Raw genomic sequence first — 23,664 nt, forward strand, 5'->3', positions numbered from 1 at the left:
TTTATGGCTGTAGATCAGTGTGTTCACGGGGCCGGTTTGCCTGCTTGCGGGATGAATCCTTAAGCTCCTCACGTTGACGACGAGAATCGAACCCAGAATACTCTTTCCCCAGGCATATGATGCGAAGCGCATAGCCACTAGGCTAACCGCACGGACAGCAAATTGCTAAAACACGATCTTCCTTTAACAAAACCATTCCGGCCACCAAACAGTATTTTTCTGTTGTCAACCCAATTCTGAATCTCGGTAATTAACTTCTCTAATACTTTAACCACAACTCCAGAACACAGACTGGCTTATAATTCAGTCTTATCGCCGCCCTTATGAATCGGAACAACTTTACCCTCTTTTCATTCCATTGGAACTTGGCCCAATGCATTCGTATGTAAGCAAATTATGTGAAGAAATAATGATAGAATCTATATTATTAATTTCATGGGTTATATAGTAATAAACTTTGGTTTGGTTTTCAAGCTTGAGGTAATGTAATGTATAGTAATAAAGGTATAGGAACATGTAAAAAAAACGCAAATTTATTAAAATAAAATGAACGCAAAAAAAACTATATAGCCACAAAACATGATACTCCAGAACATAGTTTTATAAAATAAAATGGTAAACGTAACAAAAACACAACATAATACTCCAAACCATATTTCTACGAAATGAAAACCTGTTTTTAATTTAATATAATAAATTATATTTATTTACTCTAATAATTTTTCAAAAGAAAAATCCTTTTTCGGTTCTATCTTCCAATCTATCTTCTAGTCTCAAACCATCAAGTTCTGTCTGTTAATTAGCTACGATACTTATTTTTAATAAAATGCAATGTATTAAAATATTATTTGCAGTATACTGTTGTTGCTACCGATAAAAGAAGTAAAGCCACTATAGCTAATTCTTTATATTCCCTTTAATTGTTACATAAATTCTGTCCAAAATGATACTGTTGTTTTTAAAAGTCTGTTTTAGTCTGTTTCGTAAAGATCCCAAATTTTCCATATCCATTCCTTGCAGTGTTGTTTACCACTGTAAGCGAGTTACTATCTCCGCACATGAACTTGTTTAATCTTTTTTTCATGTGTGAAGTATATGCGAAACTTTTATTGGTAACAGCAAACTAGCTCGGATGACAGTGATAATATAAAATGAGTTTTGATATGTATATAAAGTCAATATCAACAGTCTCTGATTACGAACGCGTGATGAAAGGGACAGGAAGATTTGGAGCTTCCCTGGAGAGCATTCGAACTAAATACAATTAACCACTGCTTTGAAATGAAACATATGAATAAGCAATATTTACTAATATTCATTAAGCGCCGAAATACGCAGGAAGCAAAGTTTGTGAACCAACACCAATGTGTGAATTTTTCCATTAAAATATAAAAAATAACAAAAATGAAATAATAAATAATAAAAGTTAAATACGTTTCTTTTAAAATAAAAAAAAATCTACTTAGTCTTAAAACATTTTAAATTTGTTTTCATTATTTCACGGCCCCCTCAACAAAACCTACTGCCCACAGTTTGGGAAGCGCTGTTCTATACCACCCATTAGAGGCTAGAGCAATGAAGCGGTTTATCTCATGAAAATATCGAAGTACTGTTTATAAATGTACATTACAACATCCTAGAACTGGAAGATTTCGGTCGTGGAATGGGCGATGAATAGTTAATTGTACTTTTTGCATTGTGAACATCTACTTATATATTTTGTATATGCCAGTTATTATATTAATTTGTGTAAGTTAGCCAAGTTTCTAGTGTATACAAAACTATTATTATGTAACGCCTTCATTGAGTTGAAGAATCCATTGAGGGAGATACTTCACACCACACAACCTAAGATCTACACTATTTAATCGTTTATCCACACCCCACACAATCCATTATGCGTGCGTATTCTCTGGCCGATTCCCGTACTTGGGGAATGTAAAGCTCGAGTTAGACTGTGCGATGACTAGCGTGAATAAATGTATTTAAAAATATTTGTTGTTTGGAATTACGGTCGAAGAAACTAAAACTATAAGATCGGTGTCTATTCATTGCATTTGTGCTTCTGGTAGTTTGTCTGTTTTGCGAGATGAAGGAAAAACCCTGACACCCAATGAGACTGGCATACTAAAATATATAACTTGTTAAGAATGAATTGTGAATTATATTACTAAACAACTAGATTAAATGTAATATTTTTCTACAAGAACTTTCCATTTAATCTTTGCTTTGCTATCATGAAATATTTAAAAGCTGAGTACTGATGCGTGAGTGTTATTTTTTTTCTCTCACAACACCGTCAACATTTATATAGTCTTCTCTAGAAATGTTAGCTGAAATGCGCTCTGCATCAACTGGGAATAAAATTAAATGAAAAATTATGAGTTATGCTTATTGACATTAAGCATATTTAGCAAATAAAAAGTCTTTGTTTAGTAAATAAATAACTGCTAAGATAATAAGATAATTCTTCTTTTAATTCTTTTAATTGCAAAAATTGTTCTGAGACCTCATTGCTAAAGGATTTATTGAAATTTTTTTTTTGGGGGGGGAAACAGGATTAAAATAATGGATATTTATTTTTTAAGTATACTATTCTTTCAAAGTTTTTGTTCATAAATGCAAACACAGCGTGTTCTATGTAAATAATGATAGAATCTATATTACTAATTTCATGGGTTATATAGTAATAAACTTTGTTTTGGTTTTTAAGCTTTAGGTAATGTAATGTAATACATAGTAATAAAGGCCTAGGGATATGTAAAAAAATGAAAATTTGTTATAATAAAATGAACGCAAAAAACTATATAACCACAAAACATGATCTGGATTTCGATCGATTTCGAAACTTTTTTGCATGTTGAACATTTAGAGTTTTCAACTGACTTCAAATGAGTTTCCAAACAAAATTAGTTGTTATCCATGATAAATAAAATAATGTGTACATTGTTAGCGCATTAATAATCCATATTTTACTGTAGCAAAACCAACACTATCATATTTTATGAAAACGTGTTTTTTTGTTGTTGTTTTGATTTGAACATGTCATTCGGATTTGTGCCCCTTGTTATAATCTTTCTTCAAACGAGGATATAGAAGATTTCAGTATAACTTGAATGATATATAATGCGTTTTTCTCCAATTTCCGAATAAAATGTTAATCGGAAAATTTATATTAAAAACATATATTGAACGCTTATATAATTATATAATCGTTTATATAATCTAACCGTTTTCAGTACGTGTATCTATACTATTTTGCTCGGATGTTTTCAAGTGAACCAAGCAAATCTGATAGCTTTAGTCTGTGGGACGTACTGCGTGAAAATTGAATTGAATAGCTCTGTCTTGTTTCTCCCCCCCCCTTTTTTTTTCCGAGTGGAAATATTCTACATTAAACTACTGCTAGAAGCCATCCCTAATTACGAGTAGTGTCCTAAAAGGGGACTGGGGAAAATCCCATTGGTAACTCACATTTGGAATTAGCCCGATCAATGGACCAAACGAAGAGAGAGAGAGAGAGAGAGATTTCAATACATCTTGTTCGTTGCAGCAACTCACGACGATGAACTTTTGTAGTACCGGGGGTGTTCCCATTAACGACATCGTTAGCCGAGCGGATTCAGAGGCGCAGTTTATCTGGGCAGTGGAGTTTTATGAGGTATTGGTTTACTGCGAAGCTGTCTGGGGAAGATAGAAGTAGAGGGTCCTCTAATGTCTGTTTGCTTCCTCTTTATCTCCGAAAGCACAGATCAGCAGGTCTATATGACTCAATCAATCGATTCTGAAGGAATGAGAGAGAGAGCATTTATGTTACTTTGGATGAGACTCGGAATGGCGATAGCGTTTGTCGTTAATACAGTCATATTTGGAGTCGTTAACTATAATTATTCTTTACGTGGGCGAAACGAGTATACTGATGAAGTCGCATTATCAAGTTTTAAAATGCTATTTTATCGCATTTTTATATGCATTTATGAAACTAAAGTTACATATTTTACCAACATCATTTAGACATTAGAACTTAGCGTGCATCTCATGCACCGCACATGAGAAAACACTATATTTAACTAGTTAATAAACTTTATTTATTTATTTTTTTAGAAATATATGTAATACGCTGGCATCCTCGTTGCTTCAGACCGTGAAACTCAACTGAACCGAACTTCTAATGTTTGAAAAGTAATCAGGTAATTATTTTTTGTACACTAGATTCAGTAAAACATTCCAACAAGTTTTTGAAAGAAATGCAAATAATAGATGGTATGACGGATTTAATGCCGGTTATAGTTGGAATCAAGCAAGAAGATTATAGTATTGATTGGAATTATGGTCGAAGTAACTAAAGCTAGAAAAGTTGTATACGAGTATTATGTCTGTTAATTGCGTTAACAGACATCATATACTACTGGTAGGTTTGTCTGCTTGGAAGGAAGAAAAACTCTGCTAACTCCTTATAGGACGTTAAGATTTCAAAAAGTATTATAATAATTCAGCTCTCTAGACAGGTTTCAAATTGAGGTCATTCGAACAGAAGGATAAATGGTACGTCATTTATTCTTCAACAACAATTACAAATGATAACTTCAGATTGATTTAAGGAATGAGACTGGCAATCAGTAAATTATTTCTTACTATACTTTAATTTCACGAATTTTCAAAACATTCATGAACGTTCAAATTCATATGTATGTGAACATATTGGGAGTTATTAAGTATTAACTGCAGAAATATTTCTCTTTTAAGATGTGTGGTTTTAAGCTCAACGGCGTGTTATTGTGTTATTATCATGGCTTTTCATAAACAAAATTAATGCAATTACTGTTATTAATGCAATATGTATGTTTATTCTCTCTGAACTTTTCCTCCCATATAAGACTAGCATATTATGAGCTAATAGCCATATTAAATGGTACTCATGACCTCAGTCGGGATTCAAAACCGTTTTCAGCCCAAGCATATATCTTTTTCTGAACTGATTAATATAATAATAATAATAATAATAATAAACTATTATTATTATGCATATTCTTACATGTTGCACATTTAATCTGATGGCAGATAATTGTGAATGAGTAACTGGTATCGCTTAATTTGAAAGTTCTAGTCTATCCAATATATTCTATTCTAAATGTGCTTCTGATAACCATTTTTATATCAAAGTATATTTATGTGAAAAGAACTGCTCATAAATATATGTTATCATGAAATACTTAATATCTGTCCTACATGGTTACTAAAACCTGAAATCCTGGAAATCCAGTAAATAATTTATGAAAATCAAGAAGGCCAGTGTTTCGGAATTTACTATTTTACTTCGAATTACACTATAATTAAAATAATAATACGCTGTGCTTAGCAGTCTTTAAGGCCCATGATAAGATGATCAGTCATATGTATACATATATAGCTTTGTGAGTTAAATGGGAGTTTTTCATATCAAGTGTTTGTTGTTGTATGATGAAAAACTCTAGTTTTTCAAGTGGAGAAAGTATGCTGCCTCATATGAGACCGGCAAACTCTCCTTCAGTTGAAAAACTCTGATAAAGATTCTTTGTGTCCCAGAACGGGATGCGAATCGAGGTCTTTCCTACAAAAGAACTTCGTCAAAACAAACTGAGCTACCGAAGCTCTCAAATCGAAATTTCTATTTATTTATTTTTTCTCTTTTATGTGAATCCCATTGCCTGAAGATTACAAATTTCTAGAATATTGGTATTGTAGAGTGGACTGAGGAATCCCCCCCCCTCCAGACATTACTATTACTATTACTACTTGACACCTCCAGGGAGTCCATAGACTCATCGAGGGAGGGCACCTGCTCTACAGCTCTGTCCCCACCAACTGACCACAACTACACCAACGCCATCTACCGCCGACCACCACCACTGGTATTTCCACAGACAATCACAAACATCCATGCCCACGGCGGGATTCGAACCCGCAGCCTTTTGGCTGGATAGCGTAGCATAGGCATTAAGCATAGAACTTTGCTGTGTTTCATCATGCCTCCAAGAACAGAAAATCAAACCGATTCTCAGGAATATAGGAAAAAATTCAAATTCTTCCACATGAATTGGAGCTTCTTTCAAAACTTTCAGAAGTATAAGAGCTACTTTCAATTCCAACACTACAAGCAGATATGGTTAGAGTAGTGTCAGCCGGCTGGGTGGATGAATGGACAGCTTTTTCCCTCCCCATCCCAAAATATTCTGAGTTCGAACCTTAGTGTCAAATGGTGTAGAAAATAAACTAAAGATGGCCCTCATTACCTCTGAAAATATTGAAAACATGACTTCAATTCATGCTGTAGAAGTTTCTCTCTAAGAGTGGGTTTCCTTTCTCTTATTTCTGAGAATAGGTTTTTATGATATCTCAGCGTTGCGAAGCGGTGTACTATAATGTCCAACTACAGTAGGAGTCCCACAACAGAAGCTGACACTGGAATGTTATTACTTTATCAAACATTTCATTGGTTAGATTATTCCTTTCTTGCAAGTTGATGTTCAGTTTAAATAGTTTGAGGCATTGCTAAAAACGGCAATCAAAGGACAATAAATTTCTTTCATATCTGGAAACTATTCGCTTTCCGAAGTAAATCTTACGTGGGTTTACATGAACTTGTGTGAGTTAATCTTGTCTGAATAACTATGATTTTTTTTTTACCTACATGGGGAGAAAAAAAAACTGGTTAAAGTTGTGAGCCGTAATCCAATATTGGCCCGACAGAGACTTTTATAATGATATCATAACTTACTTGGTAAACGGTAAATGGTCTATGGTAAATCTTCCTTTAAATTTACAGTCTGCTAGACTTGAATAATTGTTTTGCCAATATGATTCTTGAACTTCATTTCCCTATCAACCAAAATACCGAAATCCTTGAATTCATTAACTCTTTCCAAGCCTGTCCATTCAACTTATGTCCATGGTATACAGCTCAGCTGTGGCTTTCAGTGAACGCATCTAATAGCGGTAGACAATAATTGCTGGTCTCAGTATGAGTGGCTTCGTAACATATTTGTCAGTGATGATGCCTTTGTTTGGAAAGAGCAGAGCTCGATTTCGTCATAGTTACACCGGTTTTTGAAATGGAAAAAATGAAGTGGCCGGTCTCATATAGAATTTGAAGAGTTACGTTTCCCTCCAGAAACTTGGGATTTTCATCCCAAAAATGATCTATTCAGATAATTTGAAACTGAAATGTTTTCTGGTCTATTTAGGCCAGAAAACACATTTAATTTTCGAACAATTTTCGAATCGCTTTGAGATAATCAGCCAACGGCTATAAATTTTATTTTTCTGTTATGGTTCTCTATTTCTCTGTTATGAATTTTGCTTCACAACACAGCAGAATTAATAATTATCATTTGCTAATTATTCATGACTCTCTGAGTGGAGAGCTATTCGCAAATGTTGAGGAAGTCGATAGAGTTGATTTTGGATGCTCTCTGATTGTGCTAAGCCTCAGTAGCCAATTGATTAATATTAGTTTTAATGCTATTCAATGGCAGTAAATTGGTTGCAATCGATTAAATCGACACTTTTCCCGTCTCCAGTATTGTACATAATTACACTTACATGCTTTATTTTCTTGCGTATCCATGCCGTTTTTTTACTAATTCGCTGTAATCAAAAAAATTATATTTATGAGTATATATAAATTATATATATGTATATATAATTTATATATACCAACAGAGCTACGGATACTCCAATATATATATATATATATATATATATATATATATATATATATATATATATTGGAGTATCCGTAGCTCTGTTAGTTTCTAGTTTCTAAAAGGTCCTTTGCGAATAATAAGGCTTTTTATTCAATGGTAAGTTAGCTGGTCGTATATGGAAGTGAAGGGTTTTCTCCAGAAATCTCAGTTTTTCATCCTTCAACACAAGCAAACTGGTTGCGTGAACACATATTTATCTACAGACATCAAATACTGTTCAGCAAGGAACGCAACCGGAAACACCTTGTTGTTCTGTAATCACTATTCCCTAGTAAAAGTAGCATTGCTACTCCCTCCTGTAATAAATGCCGATAATAATAATAATTATTATTATTATTATTATGCAAGAATTCAATTTAGTATATTCTATTCACAATGCTATTAAGCTATAAAACTATAAGCAAAACTATTCTACTAATTAAAAATTCAGAAAATTGAGGAAGGACTGTCTAGTAGTATATTATATGATCTCTATTCCTGTTTTATCCAACTGTGCTCTATGTTTCTTTGCCAAATTAATAACGATTCAGAAAATATGAAATTTTACCCAATCATGAGCCATTAAACAAATATTTATTCAATACATGATTTAGCATATAGCATATAGATTTAGCATAATAGGAATGGGAGCATTGAAATACATTTTTTTTTTAAATAAGTAGATTAACCATACTGCAGATGTTGAGGAGGAGTGGAAGCTGTTCAGAACAGCTGTCACTGCCTCTGCACTCTCATGCTCTGGCAGAAAGCGGCTCGTTGTGGCAACGGGCAGTGAGAAAAGGACACTTTGGTGGAACCAAGAAGTCCAAAAAACTGTCCGGTCAAAAAAGGAGTCCTACCTAACTTGGCTTAGGGTCAGGTCACCTGAGATGCGTTTGCGGTATGCTGAGGCACGAAAAGCTGCTGCTGAGGCAGTAAAGACAGCAAAGCAGAAGGCTTGGGAATCCTTTGAAGAAAGATTAGACTCATCCTATGCAAATGTAAACAAAGTCTTCTGGCAGACCATCCGCCGCCTTCGAGGGAGAAAATCGTTCACAGCAAGGGCAATTAAGGCCTCTGACGGTGCACTTTTAACAACCGAGAAGGATATCCTCCACAGATGGAGGGAATACTTTGAGAGCCTTCTTAACCCGGGTGGCCCAGCAGTTGTGGACATCCAAGAGGTGCAGATCGGGGCGATGACTAGTCTCACAACAGAAGAGGTCCATTTAGCAATAAAATCGCTTAAATCGGGCAAGGCTGCTGGCGATGATGAAATTCGGCCCGAAATGCTAAAAGCCTTAAATCGAGACGATGTTCTCTGGCTGACTCGAGTGTGTCAGTCTGCTTGACTTGGATATCTGGGCGAGCACCAAAGCAATGGCAGACAGGCATAATAATACCAGTCTTCAGGAAGGAAGAGCAGAAGGATTGCAGTAACTATCGTGGCATCTCTCTCTGCTCAGCCTGCCTGGGAAAGTGTATGCTAGGTGCTTGGAAAGACGGTGCAGGAGCATAGTTGAGTCAAAGTTCCAGGAAGAATAATGTGGCTTTCGTCCTGGTACAAAGCACAACTGACCAAATCTTCACTTTAAGGCAAGTCTTTGAGAAATCTTGGGATATGCCAAGAATGTCTACACATGTTTTGTGTACCTGGAGAAGGCATATGACCAGGTTCCTCGGGATAAGCTTTGGCAAGTAGTACAGGAGTATGGAGTGGATGGCCAACTATTAGCTGTCATCAAGTCCCTGTATGAATGCCCAGAGTTTTGTGTCAGGGTAAACAGCACAAAGTCTGAACCTTTCACAGTCTCCATTGGCCTCCGCCAAGGGTGTGTTCTGTCACCCCTCCTTTTCATAATATATATGGACTGGATTGATAGGCATAGCCGAGGCAATGAGTGTGTCAGAATTGGAAGTTGTAGCATTGGACGTCTGCTTTTTGCAGATGACATAGTTCTGCTTAGGTCTTCCACAGATGACCTCCAGCGGATCCTAATAGATTTGTACCTGTTTGTGCAGACGCCGGAATGAAGATCAGTGTGGCCAAAACTGAAACATTTGTGGTCTCAAGACAGCCATCCCAGTGCACTCTACATGTAAGTGGAACCTCAATGAGGCAGGTGGAGAAGTTTAAATACTTTGGGTCCATATTCACGAATGATGGAAAATGGGACGTAGAGCTAGATACTCGAATTGGCTTAGCAAGCCTAAATATTGCGGGAGCTTGGCCGTTTGGTAGTATTGAAACGGGAGCTAAGCCAGGAGGCAAAGCTGGCTGTCTTCAATACAGTCTATGTCCCTATCCTCACCTGTAGTCATGAGAGTTGGGTAATGACCGAAAGAATGCGGATACAAATCCAAGCGGCTGAAATGAGGTTCCTTCGAGGGGTTGCGGGACTGACAAGACTGGACAGTCAGAAGCTCTGCAATTCGGGAAACCCTCAATATTCAACCGCCGGCTCTGACTGAGATCACAGTCAGAGCCGGCGCTACGGTCTTTGACGCCCGCCCCGCATGCAATTTCTATCTAAACGCCCCTGTAACGATCCGGGAGTGTGTGGTTCTTTTACGATAATAAAAATTTAAATTATTTGAAATTTCTTAAATAAATTTTGACAGAACAGCCACACGTTGGTTCGCTAAATGTAACGAACCGGGAGTGTTGACTAGGCAGGATAATCGTTAAAAACCCGTATATTCAAAAAATTCTCAAAAGTTAAAGCAAATTTTGATAAAGCCACTTCACTTTAATTGTTGAATATAATGATACAGGGGTTATAGCCTTCTCACCGACCCGAATCGCTAACAATAAATTTTAACTTTAATTAAAATGAATTTTAATTAAAGTTAAAATTTATTTGAACTAAAGTTTAAAAAATTCTTGCATTTTACAAGTTACTAAATTCTTAGTAACTTGTGATAATTTTTATAAGTGGAACTATCTTTTAGAAAAATAAAAGAAACTCAAGATAGATGAGAAAATAAGAAAAGAATTCAGAAATAATTAGAACATTTAATATAAGTATTCAAAAAATGGCATCTTTACAGAATAACAGAAAATAAATTAAATTACATAAATATACTTGAAATTTTTTAAATTAAAATTTTAAGGTTTTTGATTTCATAATCACAAAATTAGAAATAATGGTCTTAACGTCTAATTCCGCACATATATCATTTATATCATTTTCAATAGCTATTAACGCCAAACTAACAAGCCTTTCTTGTGACATACTTGTTCTTAAGTAGGTTTTAATCAATTTCAACTTGGAAAAGGAACGTTCACCGCTCGCTACACTAACAGTTAAGGTTAATAGTATTCTTAAAGCAATTGAAAAGTTAGGGAAAGAGAAATTATTGAACTCAATAAAATTAAGAATATCGAAAGGACTTTTTAATATTTAAATTATCCTTCCGAAAAATATCCCGGAAAGGACATAACTCGTCATATAGTTCTATTGCATTTACGTTTTATTGTCGCAGTCCTTCAAGAGAATCTCTAAATCGTCACAAATTTTTCGTAAATCTTCGTTATTAATTTGTAGTAATCTATACAAGAAATTGAAATTATCATATCTTTTAGTTGTTCAAAACGTTCTATTAATGAACACATTGCAACGTCTAGAAGTGTATAAAACACATTCACTCTGAATTTATCTTCTGGCGATTGTGGCGTTTCGTCATGATGCTCGTGGTCAAATTGTCGTGTCTTCTTTTCTTCGTCGAACTACCGTACCAGTTTTAAATTCTTGTTCTCCATCCACCTCTTCATTGAGTTATTTTGCCGTTTTTAGAACTTCTTTAAAATTTGTATCTGATCGATACTCTTGTAAGAATATTTTTAAGTTTTCGATAGATTCTAAAGCAAGTGTAAGGTACATATTTTTGTCTTGAAGCATTTTACTCACAGGGTTTATTCTGTTAAGTAAATCATACCAAGTTATAAGAGAGCAAATAAATTTGTAGTCCTTTATTTTAGCACATAATGTTTGTGCTTCATGCTGAGTTTCTTTATTAAAATTTTCATTATTTAAAATTTCAAAAAGTACATCGTAAATTTCTCGTAACTGATATCGTAGAGGGCGGATTGCATTAATTTTACTTTTCCATCGCGTTTCTGATGACTGTTACAATGTTAATTTTTTACGAACTTTAAAAGGATTGCCCAACGTTTCTAAGAGAATGAAAAGAATTGTATATTTCTTGAAAAATTGCAAAGAAACTAATTGTATCTGCATTCACTTTGGCTGCATCGTTAATGATTAAATTTAGAGTATGAGCAGCACGTGGCACGTAAAAAGCTAGAGGATTTTTGTTCAAAAGCAAATTTTGGAGCCCATACTTGCCCCATTGTCATACCTTTGACCTCGCATATCTTCAATGGGAATGTTCCATTTTTCCATTATTGTTGCACATAAACCACGTCCTGTGGAATCTGATATATCTGCAAAACCTAAAACGTTTTCCCTGATCTTGACAATTCCATTGTCACAGGAAACAAAGCGAATAATAATGGTCATTTGTTCTGTTTTACTTGCATCAGGTGTGCAGTCTAAAATTATGGAATAATATTTAGATTTTCGAATTGATAATAAAATTGTATCCCTGATTGCGTTACTTAAAGTTTCCAATATTTTATTTTAACTGTCTTTACTCAAATAGTGTATTCTATTGTTCTTCCGTTGTAGGGCCCTTTCAACATGATTTTCCATAACAGGATCAAACTTCGCAAACAGTTCGACTAATTTTAAAAAATTGCCGTTACTTCTTTCATATAATTTATCAGATGATATGCGAAAAGATAAATTTCGGCTACCAAGGAATTTTATAATTTCAATCAAGCGTTCTAAAACACTCGTTCAATGTTTCTTTTCCATTTCATACATGCTTTGAGTCTGGAAATCAATATTGGTTTGGTTTTTTAAATTTTTATCGTTACTTCCATTTTAAGAAATTTTTCATGTGAGTTAAACTAGTCTCATGTCTATGTAAAGTTGTACATTCTCCAATCGTTATAACCTTCTACAAGACTCAGTGGGTGATTCAGTTGATTCAGTAGGTGCGACAAGTTTGCAACAAAAACAAAAAACAGAATTTAAAGTTTCGGAATAAATGAGCCATGTTCTTGGCACGAGCTCCCGTTTTCCATTTTTCTATTATAATACGTGTCGCCAAATTTACGACCATATGTATCTCTGGGATATATTATATTTTTATTTTGAACAGGCCCCATTACAATTAAAACAACTCGTAATTTTTCATCAATATTTCCCCATTCACCTGGATCTTCTAAATTCAGAGAGGCTAACAATGTGTTAGTTTCGTGATCAACTACAACTAAATCTTGTTGTAGTTGACTAAATCCTAACTACTTTTCACTTAAATCATGTTCAGTTATCTTGTTCAATAGTTGCAGTAGTACCTTCATGCAAACTGGATGTTGTGCATGGTTCTTCAACTCTGATTTCTGATGTATCGAGTTGGTTACAATCTGCATCAGAATATTTTAATATTTTAACAAATTTATTAAGAGATTGGGAAGAAGGGTCATGCAGATGGATGTGCAAGGAAGGCGAAGCGTGGGCGGCCAAAGAAGAGATGGAGGGAGCTGGTAGAAGAGGACTTGAAGATGAAGAACTTGGATGTGGTGACAGCCCAAGACAGGAAGGTGTGAAGACTCATTACAAACAGTGACCCCACTTAAGTGGGAGAAGCTGCAGAAGAAGAAGAACAAATTTATTAAGAACCCCAGTTTGTTTCTTGATATCTGCTTCTTTCGCAGCATGACGCTTATGATTTGTGCACCAGATAACTTTTTTTTAAATTTTTGATTCCATTTCTATTTTATACCCACAAGAAATTATTACACAACACGACACAGACGAAATAATAGGCTGCACTGTGCTGCTGCTGTCAGTAGCCTACTGAGATGCGTACCATATGACTGGTTAACTAGCAACAAATGTTTTGTACGAAAATTCGTTTCTGCGCATAAAAACTGTTCACCGTTTCACTTTAGATAGACTGCAGTAGACACAACATTCTGAGGCAAGCATCTAGCTGCAAAATTGTAAACAGCCGGCTGATCAAAGAGGCGGCAAATACTTTTTTTTCCAATTTTTATTCGGTATATACGGCCTCATTTATTTTAATATTGATCATTCTAAGAATTTTTTTGTTTTTATGATAAAATTTTGTTTCTTAAAAATTAACTTATGAACCGTTCCTTGGCGGCGGTGCCCCATCGTAGCGGCGCCCGCATGCACTGCATGCCCGCTTCCGCCGGCCATGATCACAGTTACGTTGTTACGGGCACCTGGTCAAAATACCACAAGAGAGGCTCCCTCAGCAGGCCCTCTTTGCCAAGCCAGAGGGTGGGAGGCCACGTGGAAGTCCAAGGACTCGCTGGATAAATTATATCCCAAACCTTGGGTGAACACATTTGGGAATCCCACCAGAACACCTGAGCTTGGTGGAAGAGGATCGTGACCATTGGCAGTTTCTCTTGCAGCTGTTGTCCCCACAACACAATTGGGAAAGGTGGACCTTGAAGATGTATGCATGTATGTATAAGTAGATTAAGTAAAACAGCGCTTCCCAAACTGTGGGTCGCGGCCCTCTTGGGTTCCATAGGTTTTGTTGAGGGGGACCGTGAAATAATGAAAACAAATTTAAAATGTTTTTTAAGACTAAGTAGATTTTTTTTATTTTAAAAGAAACGTATTTAACTTTTATTATTTATTATTTCATTTTTGTTATTTTTTATATTTTAATGGAAAAATTCACACATTGGTGTTGGTTCACAAACTTTGCTTCCTGCGTATTTCGGCGCTTAATGAATATTAGTAAATATTGCTTATTCATATGTTTCATTTCAAAGCAGTGGTTAATTGTATTTACTTCGAATGCTCTCCAGGGAAGCTCCAAATCTTCCTATCCCTTTCATCACGCCTTCGTAATCAGAGACTTTTGATATTGACTTTATATACATATCAAAACTCGTTTTATATTATCACTGTCATCCGAGCTAGTTTGCTGTTACCAATAAAAGTTTCGCTTATACTTCACACATGAAAACAAGCTTAAACAAGTTCATGTAGTAAACAACACGCCCTAACAGCCACTATACTGCAGAGGCAATAAAAACAAGTAATTTTATTATGCCAGTGAATAAGGTATGAGGAGTCTGTGTAATATATTTCTCAACAAATAGTGCAATTAGAGACAACTGGGATAAAAACACACTAATTAATGAATCATACAAAAACTATGCTGTATAGACTGAAACAAAACCATATGTTGCATTGGCAAGCACAGTATCTAACTTAAAACTATTGTTATTAATTAGATGTGTGTGAGTTCGATTTCCCAAGGCAGCAATAAAATTCAACTGAAGGTGTTAAAATTCGTAAAAGTGTTAAAACTAAGTAACATACATATATATATATATTACTTAGTTTTAACACTTTTACGAATTTTAACATGGCAGTTTCACATATGGAATTCGGTTGAAGAGAGTTAGCATTTCAACTTAATTGTCAGCTATGGTTTTATCTTTCGGTTGCGCGATCGTTTGTTAATACCGCACCAATCATATGCACGTTTTAATAACCTGCCTTTTCTGTCTGTTTCGGGTTAGGCTTAATTACCTTAAAGGGAGAAAAGTCACAAGAGAGAAAAATGTTCCTGGTCTGGGGATTCCCTTATTCAGGTAATATTCACTAATTTCATGTTATCAGTCTGCGGTGTGCCAGTATCGGTAAGTGGTGATATTATTTGATCTGTTCTACGTTAAAAGATTTAACCCTGAGATGGATAAGTGGCTGATAAAAAATAAAAAAAAAATCCAGCATACAATCAGAAGAAGTAGAAATAGACTCAAAAAAGGACAGTATTTCATATTTTACCGGAACAGCCCGCATCGTCTTCAGAACCAAACGGTAAGAGGCAAAAAATGTAATATATGCATTTGATTTTTGCAATATTCGCTGTGTATGTTTTGTATTGAATATAAATACAATAAATATTATAATAATATATCTCTCTATTACGATTTTGTTTTGAGGGGGGGCGTGAAATATTTTAATTTTTGCAAAGGGAACCCTGACATCCAGAAGTTTGGGAAGCACTGAAGTAAAACATGTTGAAATAGCAAATGTGGTTTGCAATTTGAATATTCTTCAAGTTATATAGTAGATAGCAGCAAACTGGATAGAATTATTATTTCCAGAAATAAGTGTGGCTAGTGGACCGTTCGAATCTCCATAGCTCACGTGGTATAGATGAGCCGTTTGGTTGGAAAGACAAAGATTCGAATCCCGCCTATGACGAAAGGAACTTTTATTAGGTGTTTCATTCAAATGGCGAATTAGCCGGTCTCATACGGAGGTAGAGGGCCTTTCTCTCGGAAACTAGGGTTTTCGTCCCTAAAAAGGTAAACCGGCCCTGTACACACACATGTCTATACATATAGGATACTAAATGCGAGATGGAAGAGATTAGAGCCTCACCATCTTATATTTCTTCTGCACGTTATGGATTTCAGGTAGAGATTCATAATAGTCAACTTCTTGGATGGAGATGACACTTGTCAGGACAGAACAGTGGACCGTTATTTACACCCTCTATCTCGTAATAGAGTGATTTTTTTTCATTGGAAAAAACTTCTAGACTACCAATAATGCTGAAATTTTTCATTCGAAAAAAAAACGATAGAAGGATAGAATTTCATAATGGATTTTTCAATGAATATTTTTCTCTACAAAGTGATAGGTTCATACCTAGTAGTCTCGATTTAAACCAGTATCCGTCTCTTATTTCTAAGTAATCAGATTCACAGTTGTCAGACTCGTAAATATCAAGATCTGTGATGTTTATTATGATTCTCTCTCCTTGAGTAGCTGTAATTCTCCATTCACAGTTTTCGCCCTCGGGTGGAGGAGGTGAGTTGGGATATTCTGGTGAGAATAACGAACCGCTGGGCTCTTGCATCGTTCTTCCGCATTCTAATAATAATAATGATATAAAATAAAACATATTTTAGAATAATGGCCTAAGATATAAACAGTGAAATCAGATATGCAATTATTTGATGAATAAATTTTTTCAGTTTTTACTCTAAGTTTTAAATAACTTTTATATAATATTACATTCTCTGTTATTTTGAAAAAAACTATCATGATATTTAAAAGATGCCTTTTAAATAACGCCATGAGTAATAACACGGGCGAAAATCAGCTCAGTCTATCAATGCATGCATATTACATCAATAACCAGAACATAAACAACAATAACAACAGCAGTTAAAATAATAAACGCGCTATATCTAGGACACTTCAGTTGAGATTGATAAACACCCATATTTCTGATATTATAAGGATAATCCGCGCATAAACAACATGCAGAATATACGCACATTTGTTCACATTATCCTTTTCTGTGTTGAAAAACACGCAATGTATGCACCAAACTCCATTTAAGGGAAATAGAATGTAATATACTGAAAATAATTCTTGGTTATAGTCTTAATTTTAGTTTGATTAAAGACTTGTTGAATAAAATATTTCTAAGAACTAATTATAAAAACGTATTAGTAGTTATGATTTCTCGAAAATTGTAATTATTAATTTAATTATTTATATTTAATTTAGATGACAGATTATTTTTATCGTTCGGTATGAGACAACTCCCCACCCCTCTTTTTACAGGAAGTCAAAGCGGCTCTTGAAAGGTTTCATGTTTGGTCTCTGGAGCCTTCTGATTATCCAATCCATATTCCATTCCCATTACTAACGTGCTTTGATTTACAACATTTTTGTGTAGGATTGATATTATGCAAACAAATAAATAACCATCAGCGTTTCGTTTTCGCTTTAGGAAATCTCAGGATCTAAAAATACTTTTTAAAACTATCACTTATATTATATCAGGAAAATCTTTCCAAAATTTGAGTAAATTCGGGAAATAATATTGATAATAAATACGTAAATGAATATGTTTCCACCTTACTCATCGGGTCTGTGGATTTGCAGCCTTGCAATCCTACATTGAATTACCAGACCTATGATATATTTATTTCAAAATTTTTGGGGAACAACAACTAAAAACCCCGTTAAACATATATTTGTAAATTAAATAATATTTTTTCATATAGCTGAAAATCCAGAATAGACTTTATGTGATATTTCATGAAACCTAATTTGAGCTGCATTCGCTGCAGTTCATCGCCTCCATATTGCGTGGCCATGCTTTTCATTTCGCAGCGCCAGGCCACGGTATTCGACATGTTTCCAAATTATATTAAGCTACAGATATTGCAGATCATGCCGGATGGCAGCAGAGGATTCACAGTTTTATAATTATTTCTTAACCACTATTATAAAATTCCAGTTTCTTACCTCCAAAGCTCTCATAACTGAAGTCTCTTAAGCAGAAAACTCATGAAATTAATCCCTCTTGCATTCTCTCTCTTCTCTCTACATATCACCGTTTGTGAATCTGCTTTGATGCTGCCTCTACTTATGCCAAATGGCCGAAGTCTCCTTGAGTAGCTTGAGTGATTGCCCAAAAGACATATGGTTATCGCCCTGTTGTCTCCTTCCCAAGTTTAGGAAAAATTCTATAGATGCTCTTATTCTAGAAATATATACTTTTTCTGAATAGATAACTCAGATTTCCACCCCCACACAAACTCTAAAATGTTTTTCAACATTGACAATTACTATTTTTATGATTTACTTGAACTAATCTTCTGAGTCAATCCTTGGTGTGCACTTTTATTTCATTCAATCATGTATCATATAAAAGCTCACACTTCATAATTTAGCAGTAATAGTGAACCGATAATCTTGTTTTTTGATTTGTAAAAAAAAAATTATTTTACACTATCTCTACGATAATTTGTTTAAAAATATATCACAAGAAAATACTTTTACCTCAGAGCAATATTTCCTTGTAACACCAAATGAAAGCTGCTGATAAGAAATATTTAATGGTTCAATTCCTAGACGTTTGCTCGATATAATTTTCTTGGTTTATGGACTACATTACCATTGATCTATAAACTGCTTATTTTCGGTGTTATTCTATGAGAATATGGTAGCAACTTAAAAGAATTTATATCTTCTGACAATTATCAAAAGAATTGGATAATTTCCATTTTTAGTAGATTTTGAATAAATTATTCTTCACCTTTGTATTTCCAATAACTTATTCGTAGTCGCTGCTTCCAATATTTCTAGAAATATGCGATTCTTCAATAAAAAATAACAATTCTTCATAAAGGCTAACTACTTATGAGACGTTATTGAAATAGATTATTATAATTATTGTTAAAATTTCATTAAGACAAAGTAATAAGTAGGATTTTATATCTTACCTGTATAACAATGCTTACACTTCATATCTGATATTGCAATCTGAGAAAAAGATACTTTATTGGAGATATATGACAGGTTGTAAGTATTTTATATGTATTTCTTTGAAGCGATAATGATATCATATACTTACGGACTTACTTGGGCATTTGTACAGGAGATTTGTCTGTGAGATGTCGCCTTTACTCAGCCTAACTCTTTGTCCAATCTCTGGCCGTTTATTGCTCATTGGATCCTCCTGAGGTAGAATTGTGTCAAGGTATGTACTTCTTGAGAACGTATTCCGTGCATAGTGCATAATGCTGTCGTAATCATAAGCCAGACCTAAGGACGTTACCTCTTCTTCTGTCAGTTTGTTGAAGTTATACTCCTGACCTTCCAAAAGTCAACAAGTTCAGACAAGAAAATTTGCAAAATGAGTTTTATAATGAAATACCTAAAAATACAAAACACATAAAATTTGTCTTTTCATACTTCTACATCATACATTCGAATTTTTTAAAATACATGATCATTAATTTTATTTTTTCTTGACCTTTCTTTGCACACACAGATATCGCAATATTTGTGTATATTACAAGTTATAACTCAAATATTTGAAGGGAGATCTTTAAGTGCATGTGCTCAAGATGAGAGGCTTGCCTTGGTACAGGTCAGAAGTTCTCTGATGCTTATTATTGTAAAAAACATTGGAATACAAAAAATGTAATTGCTTGAAGGATGCATCTCATCAATATCCTAAAATGATAATGCTGGCTAAAATTTGCTGCATAAAAATGACAATCGGTTCTTTCTCTAACATCATTTTTACAAAACGAATTGGATCATTGCCTAAAACAAGATGGCCGTTTTATTTCATTTTGTCCTTCGCAAGACATACTAATTATATGATTCATCTTATTTTAAAATGAGAATGAAATCGTCATTCGGATTTTTTATGTTTTTATTTTATTTTATTTATTTAATTTTTTTATTTCTTGAATACGATAACTTCTGATTGATTTCGAGTGCATTATATTTGCTTGTGGTATGATTTAAAATTATTAGCTTTAGTATTGAAAGCAACAATTTCTAATTCTTTATTTTTTAATACTAGAATTATTATGAAGCAGCTTAGATATTGTATTTATGAAGATTAACTATTCAACTTAAATAAATAAATAAATTTATTTATGTTGAATAGTTAATACTGAATAAATTAAAAAAAGAACGCTGTAAAAATCGTAAATTCACATCGATTCGACCATATACTCTCAAAAAATGCTGTAGCATATAACGTAGTAAAATAAACTATCTGGTCAAAAATATCCGCCCCCCCCGCTTCGTAGTAGTGGACATGGCTATATACATCACAACCATAGCTTATATAAGTATAAAAAGAAGCATACAGTCCCGCAATCTTCGTATACAAAGATTGACAATTAAAATTAGTTAAAAATCAGTTAAAATTAGCCGAACTGATGAGCTCAGTGACATGCGATATGGCACTGTCATATGTCACCTTTGCAAGCACTCAGTTCATGAAATTTCTCCACTTCTTCAGTTGCCCCAATCAATTGTAAGTGATGTTATCGTGAAGAGGAAACGTTTAGGAGCAAAAATCGCAGATCCTCGGTTCAAAAACTCACTACCAAGTTCCGAAATTCCTCTGAAAGATGCCAGCACCTGAAGAACATCGGTTCCATTGCCAAACAGACGCACGCACGCACGCACGCACACACACACACAAAGACTGACATCAAGAGCATCTCCAAGTGTCGGTTGAAGTGGCGTAAAGCTCGCGGTCATTGGACTCTGGAGTAGTAGATACATGTTCTCATTAGTGATGAATCACGCTTTACCATTTGGAAGTTCAACAGACGAGTCTGAGTTTGGCACCATGTAGATATATTCAGGCAGATACCAGGAGAATGCTATCTTGCCTGAATGTGTTGTGCCAATTGTGAAGTTTGGCGGTGGTCCAGGTTTTCATGGTCCAGGCTGGGGTCCTAGTTCCAGTGACGTGGAATCTTAACACTGTGGTCTATGATAACATTCTAGACAATTCTGTGCCTCCAATTTATGGCAACAGCTTGGTGGAGGACCTTTCTTGTGTCAAAACAACAATGCCTTCGTACAAAAAGCGGTCTGTGCCGGAATGTTTTGATGAGATGGGTGTTGAACAACTTGACTGGCCTGCACAAAGTCCTAATCTCAACCCAATCGAAAACTTGTGGGATGAATAGCGAGCAGGCCGAATCGCTCGACATCAGTGACCGACCTAACTGATGTTTTTCTAGAAGAATGGAAGGGAATTAATTACCACAGCAATTTACCAAAATCTAGTGGAAAGATCTCTCAGAAGATTAAAGATTATTATAACAGCAAATGCTGGATAAACACGATATTAATGCCTTTCATATTAGAGTACTAGTATGGATGAGTAGGCGTCCGAATATTTTGATCAGGTAGTGTATTTAGTTAGATCTTATATATACGTATAGGAAATACAGACGCTGTGAATAGCCCTGTCAATTGTTTGTGTGTGTTTTCTCGGCTTTCTTGATGGAGAGGAATAAATCCCGCCACTCAATCGCTAACTTAATGTCCTTTGAAAAGGTCTTGAAGAAATTTTTTAGACGCTTGACAGATTTGAATTCGGCTCTTTTTCTAAGAGAAATGTACTCTTATGAAGATGGTGTTTATTCCTGGCATAATTACTGACACTGTTCCTTAGTCTAATTTTTTATAATGACATCTTCTGCTGCCAAATAAATATAATTACATTATAATATCTAGTAGTAAGACGATCTGTAAAAGTTTCCCACCTACCTCATTTCAGATACATGGCTTTCAATGTATGATAACAAATTGGATAGCATTGTTGTAGAGTAAAATTATGCAATTTCGATAATATCACAAATAAAATCTTGATTTTCTTCGTAATATTGCTGAGTTTATCTCATCTTGTAACAGTCATTATTCCATTAACACTAGTCACATAGACACTTTATGTAAGGTGTGGTAATCTATAAAGCAAATTTACTTTTGATGACAGTGGAAACTATATTGTATTTTATTATTCTTTTCATGTATACAGAAAATACACTTGTTTGTAACTAGTTGATAATCATGTTATAGAAACTTGCCGTATCCATCAGATTACCAAGTTTTATTCATGAGCAAATGGTCAACATTGCTGCCGTGAAGATATACAATTTTATAAAGCCGCAGGTGTGGAATGAACTTTCTGCATTCTGTAGGACGACGCTTTATCACTGTCGCTCGTATGGGTTCATTATTAACACCTATCAGGATACTTATAGGTGGGATCCTGCACGAACAATAATTATAGTTGGTATCTTGATGCCAGACATAATAAGAGAATTCTTAACTTCTTAATAGTCCTTTATGAATCTTGTATCAGGATTACCACGACTAGCTTTATCACGGATTCATGTAACTTTTGTTCTTAGATGACAAAACCGGAAAAATTAATCATGAACCAAAACATGACTATCGCCTACTAGCTACTTGTTTGGCCTCTTTTATTTAATATTTAATTGCTCGAGATAACCGCTTGTATTCGTCTAGGTATTGACTCCACTATACCACGGAAGATGTTCTTAGGTATTCTGAATCAATTACACAGAATAACATCGCAGAGGGCAGCGAGCGAACTAGGCACTGCATCGACAGGTGGATGCTGCGTTCCACATAATCACACAAATGTTCGATGGGATTCAAATCAGGAAAATGCGTAGCCACGAGATCTTCGATATGCTCTTGTGAGACGGGGCGTTCAATTCTCACCTAGAGCAGATGAAACTTTTCTTTTCTATCGCTAGTCTTAACCTTTTATTAATGCAGCTGCTGAGAGCATTTCTGTAACGTGCTAGACGAACAGTGATGTTTCTGATCATAAGTATCTTGCAGGAAGTCAAGATTCATAGGGCTACATTGTCACCATGTAGGGCAATACCTAGTCCAAAAAAATTTCCCTGGTAATAATAGTAGTCGGGGTGTGTTCAGTGGTGCGAGAAAACTCAACCGTATAGTCTGGCTGGCAGGAAATGTGCTGGGTGGTCACAATATTTTAGTTCATTAATGTATATCTTTTAATCCTCCTGACTTTTATGATTTTCCAATTTATCGAAAGAAATATAAAAAAGAAAATATAAATATAAAGAAATATAATGCAATACAGTTTTCAAGAGATCGTGTTCATAAGAGTTACGGTAAAAATTCATTCATTCCCAACTCACATCATGCAAGTTTGTCATAAAATTGATTAATGTTATATTATATTATATTGAGAGCAATATTATTATTATTATTATTACCACATAACACCTCCATGGAGTCCAAGGACATATCGCGGGAAGACACTCTACTCTACCTCGCTACTACTTAATTCTCTTGCTACCACACAACTATCATCAATGCCGTCTACCGCCTATCATCGCTAAGAACAGTACTTTTTGTCTGTAAATTGCGATATATGATATTATAAATATATGATATTACTCTCACTGAATGAGTAAAATCTCATTAATTAAATCGCTTACTCCTATTTAAATCTT

The 23,664-nt window shown here is 34.7% G+C and overlaps 2 protein-coding genes across 3 annotated transcripts in view; one reads left to right on the top strand and one right to left on the bottom strand.

Moving 5' to 3' along the window:
• LOC150110510 (tolloid-like protein 1) overlaps positions 1–23,664 on the bottom strand; it is a 152,660-nt gene that overhangs the window by 51,483 nt on the left and 77,513 nt on the right. Inside the window, exons 7-8 of the mRNA XM_090394315.1 lie at positions 19,244–19,477; positions 16,508–16,732 (exon numbers count right to left, since the gene is read on the bottom strand). Coding sequence (XP_090250441.1) covers positions 16,508–16,732; positions 19,244–19,477 — 459 coding nt within the window. The remainder of the gene's footprint in view (positions 1–16,507; positions 16,733–19,243; positions 19,478–23,664) is intronic.
• Positions 1–23,664, top strand: part of LOC150110511 (arylsulfatase B-like) — a 318,735-nt gene that overhangs the window by 49,526 nt on the left and 245,545 nt on the right. The window contains exons 3-4 of one of the 2 annotated variants that reach the window (XM_090394336.1): positions 4,105–4,190; positions 19,260–19,361. The gene's annotated coding sequence lies outside the window, so the exon portion shown is untranslated. The remainder of the gene's footprint in view (positions 1–4,104; positions 4,191–19,259; positions 19,362–23,664) is intronic. The other variant, XM_090394327.1, reaches the window with a different exon arrangement.

Source organism: Typopeltis vanoorti, chromosome 1 (assembly GCF_054136105.1).
Source record: "Typopeltis vanoorti isolate ZY-2024b chromosome 1, IOZ_Tvanoo_1.0, whole genome shotgun sequence".
NCBI classification, from domain to species: domain Eukaryota; kingdom Metazoa; phylum Arthropoda; class Arachnida; order Uropygi; family Thelyphonidae; genus Typopeltis; species Typopeltis vanoorti.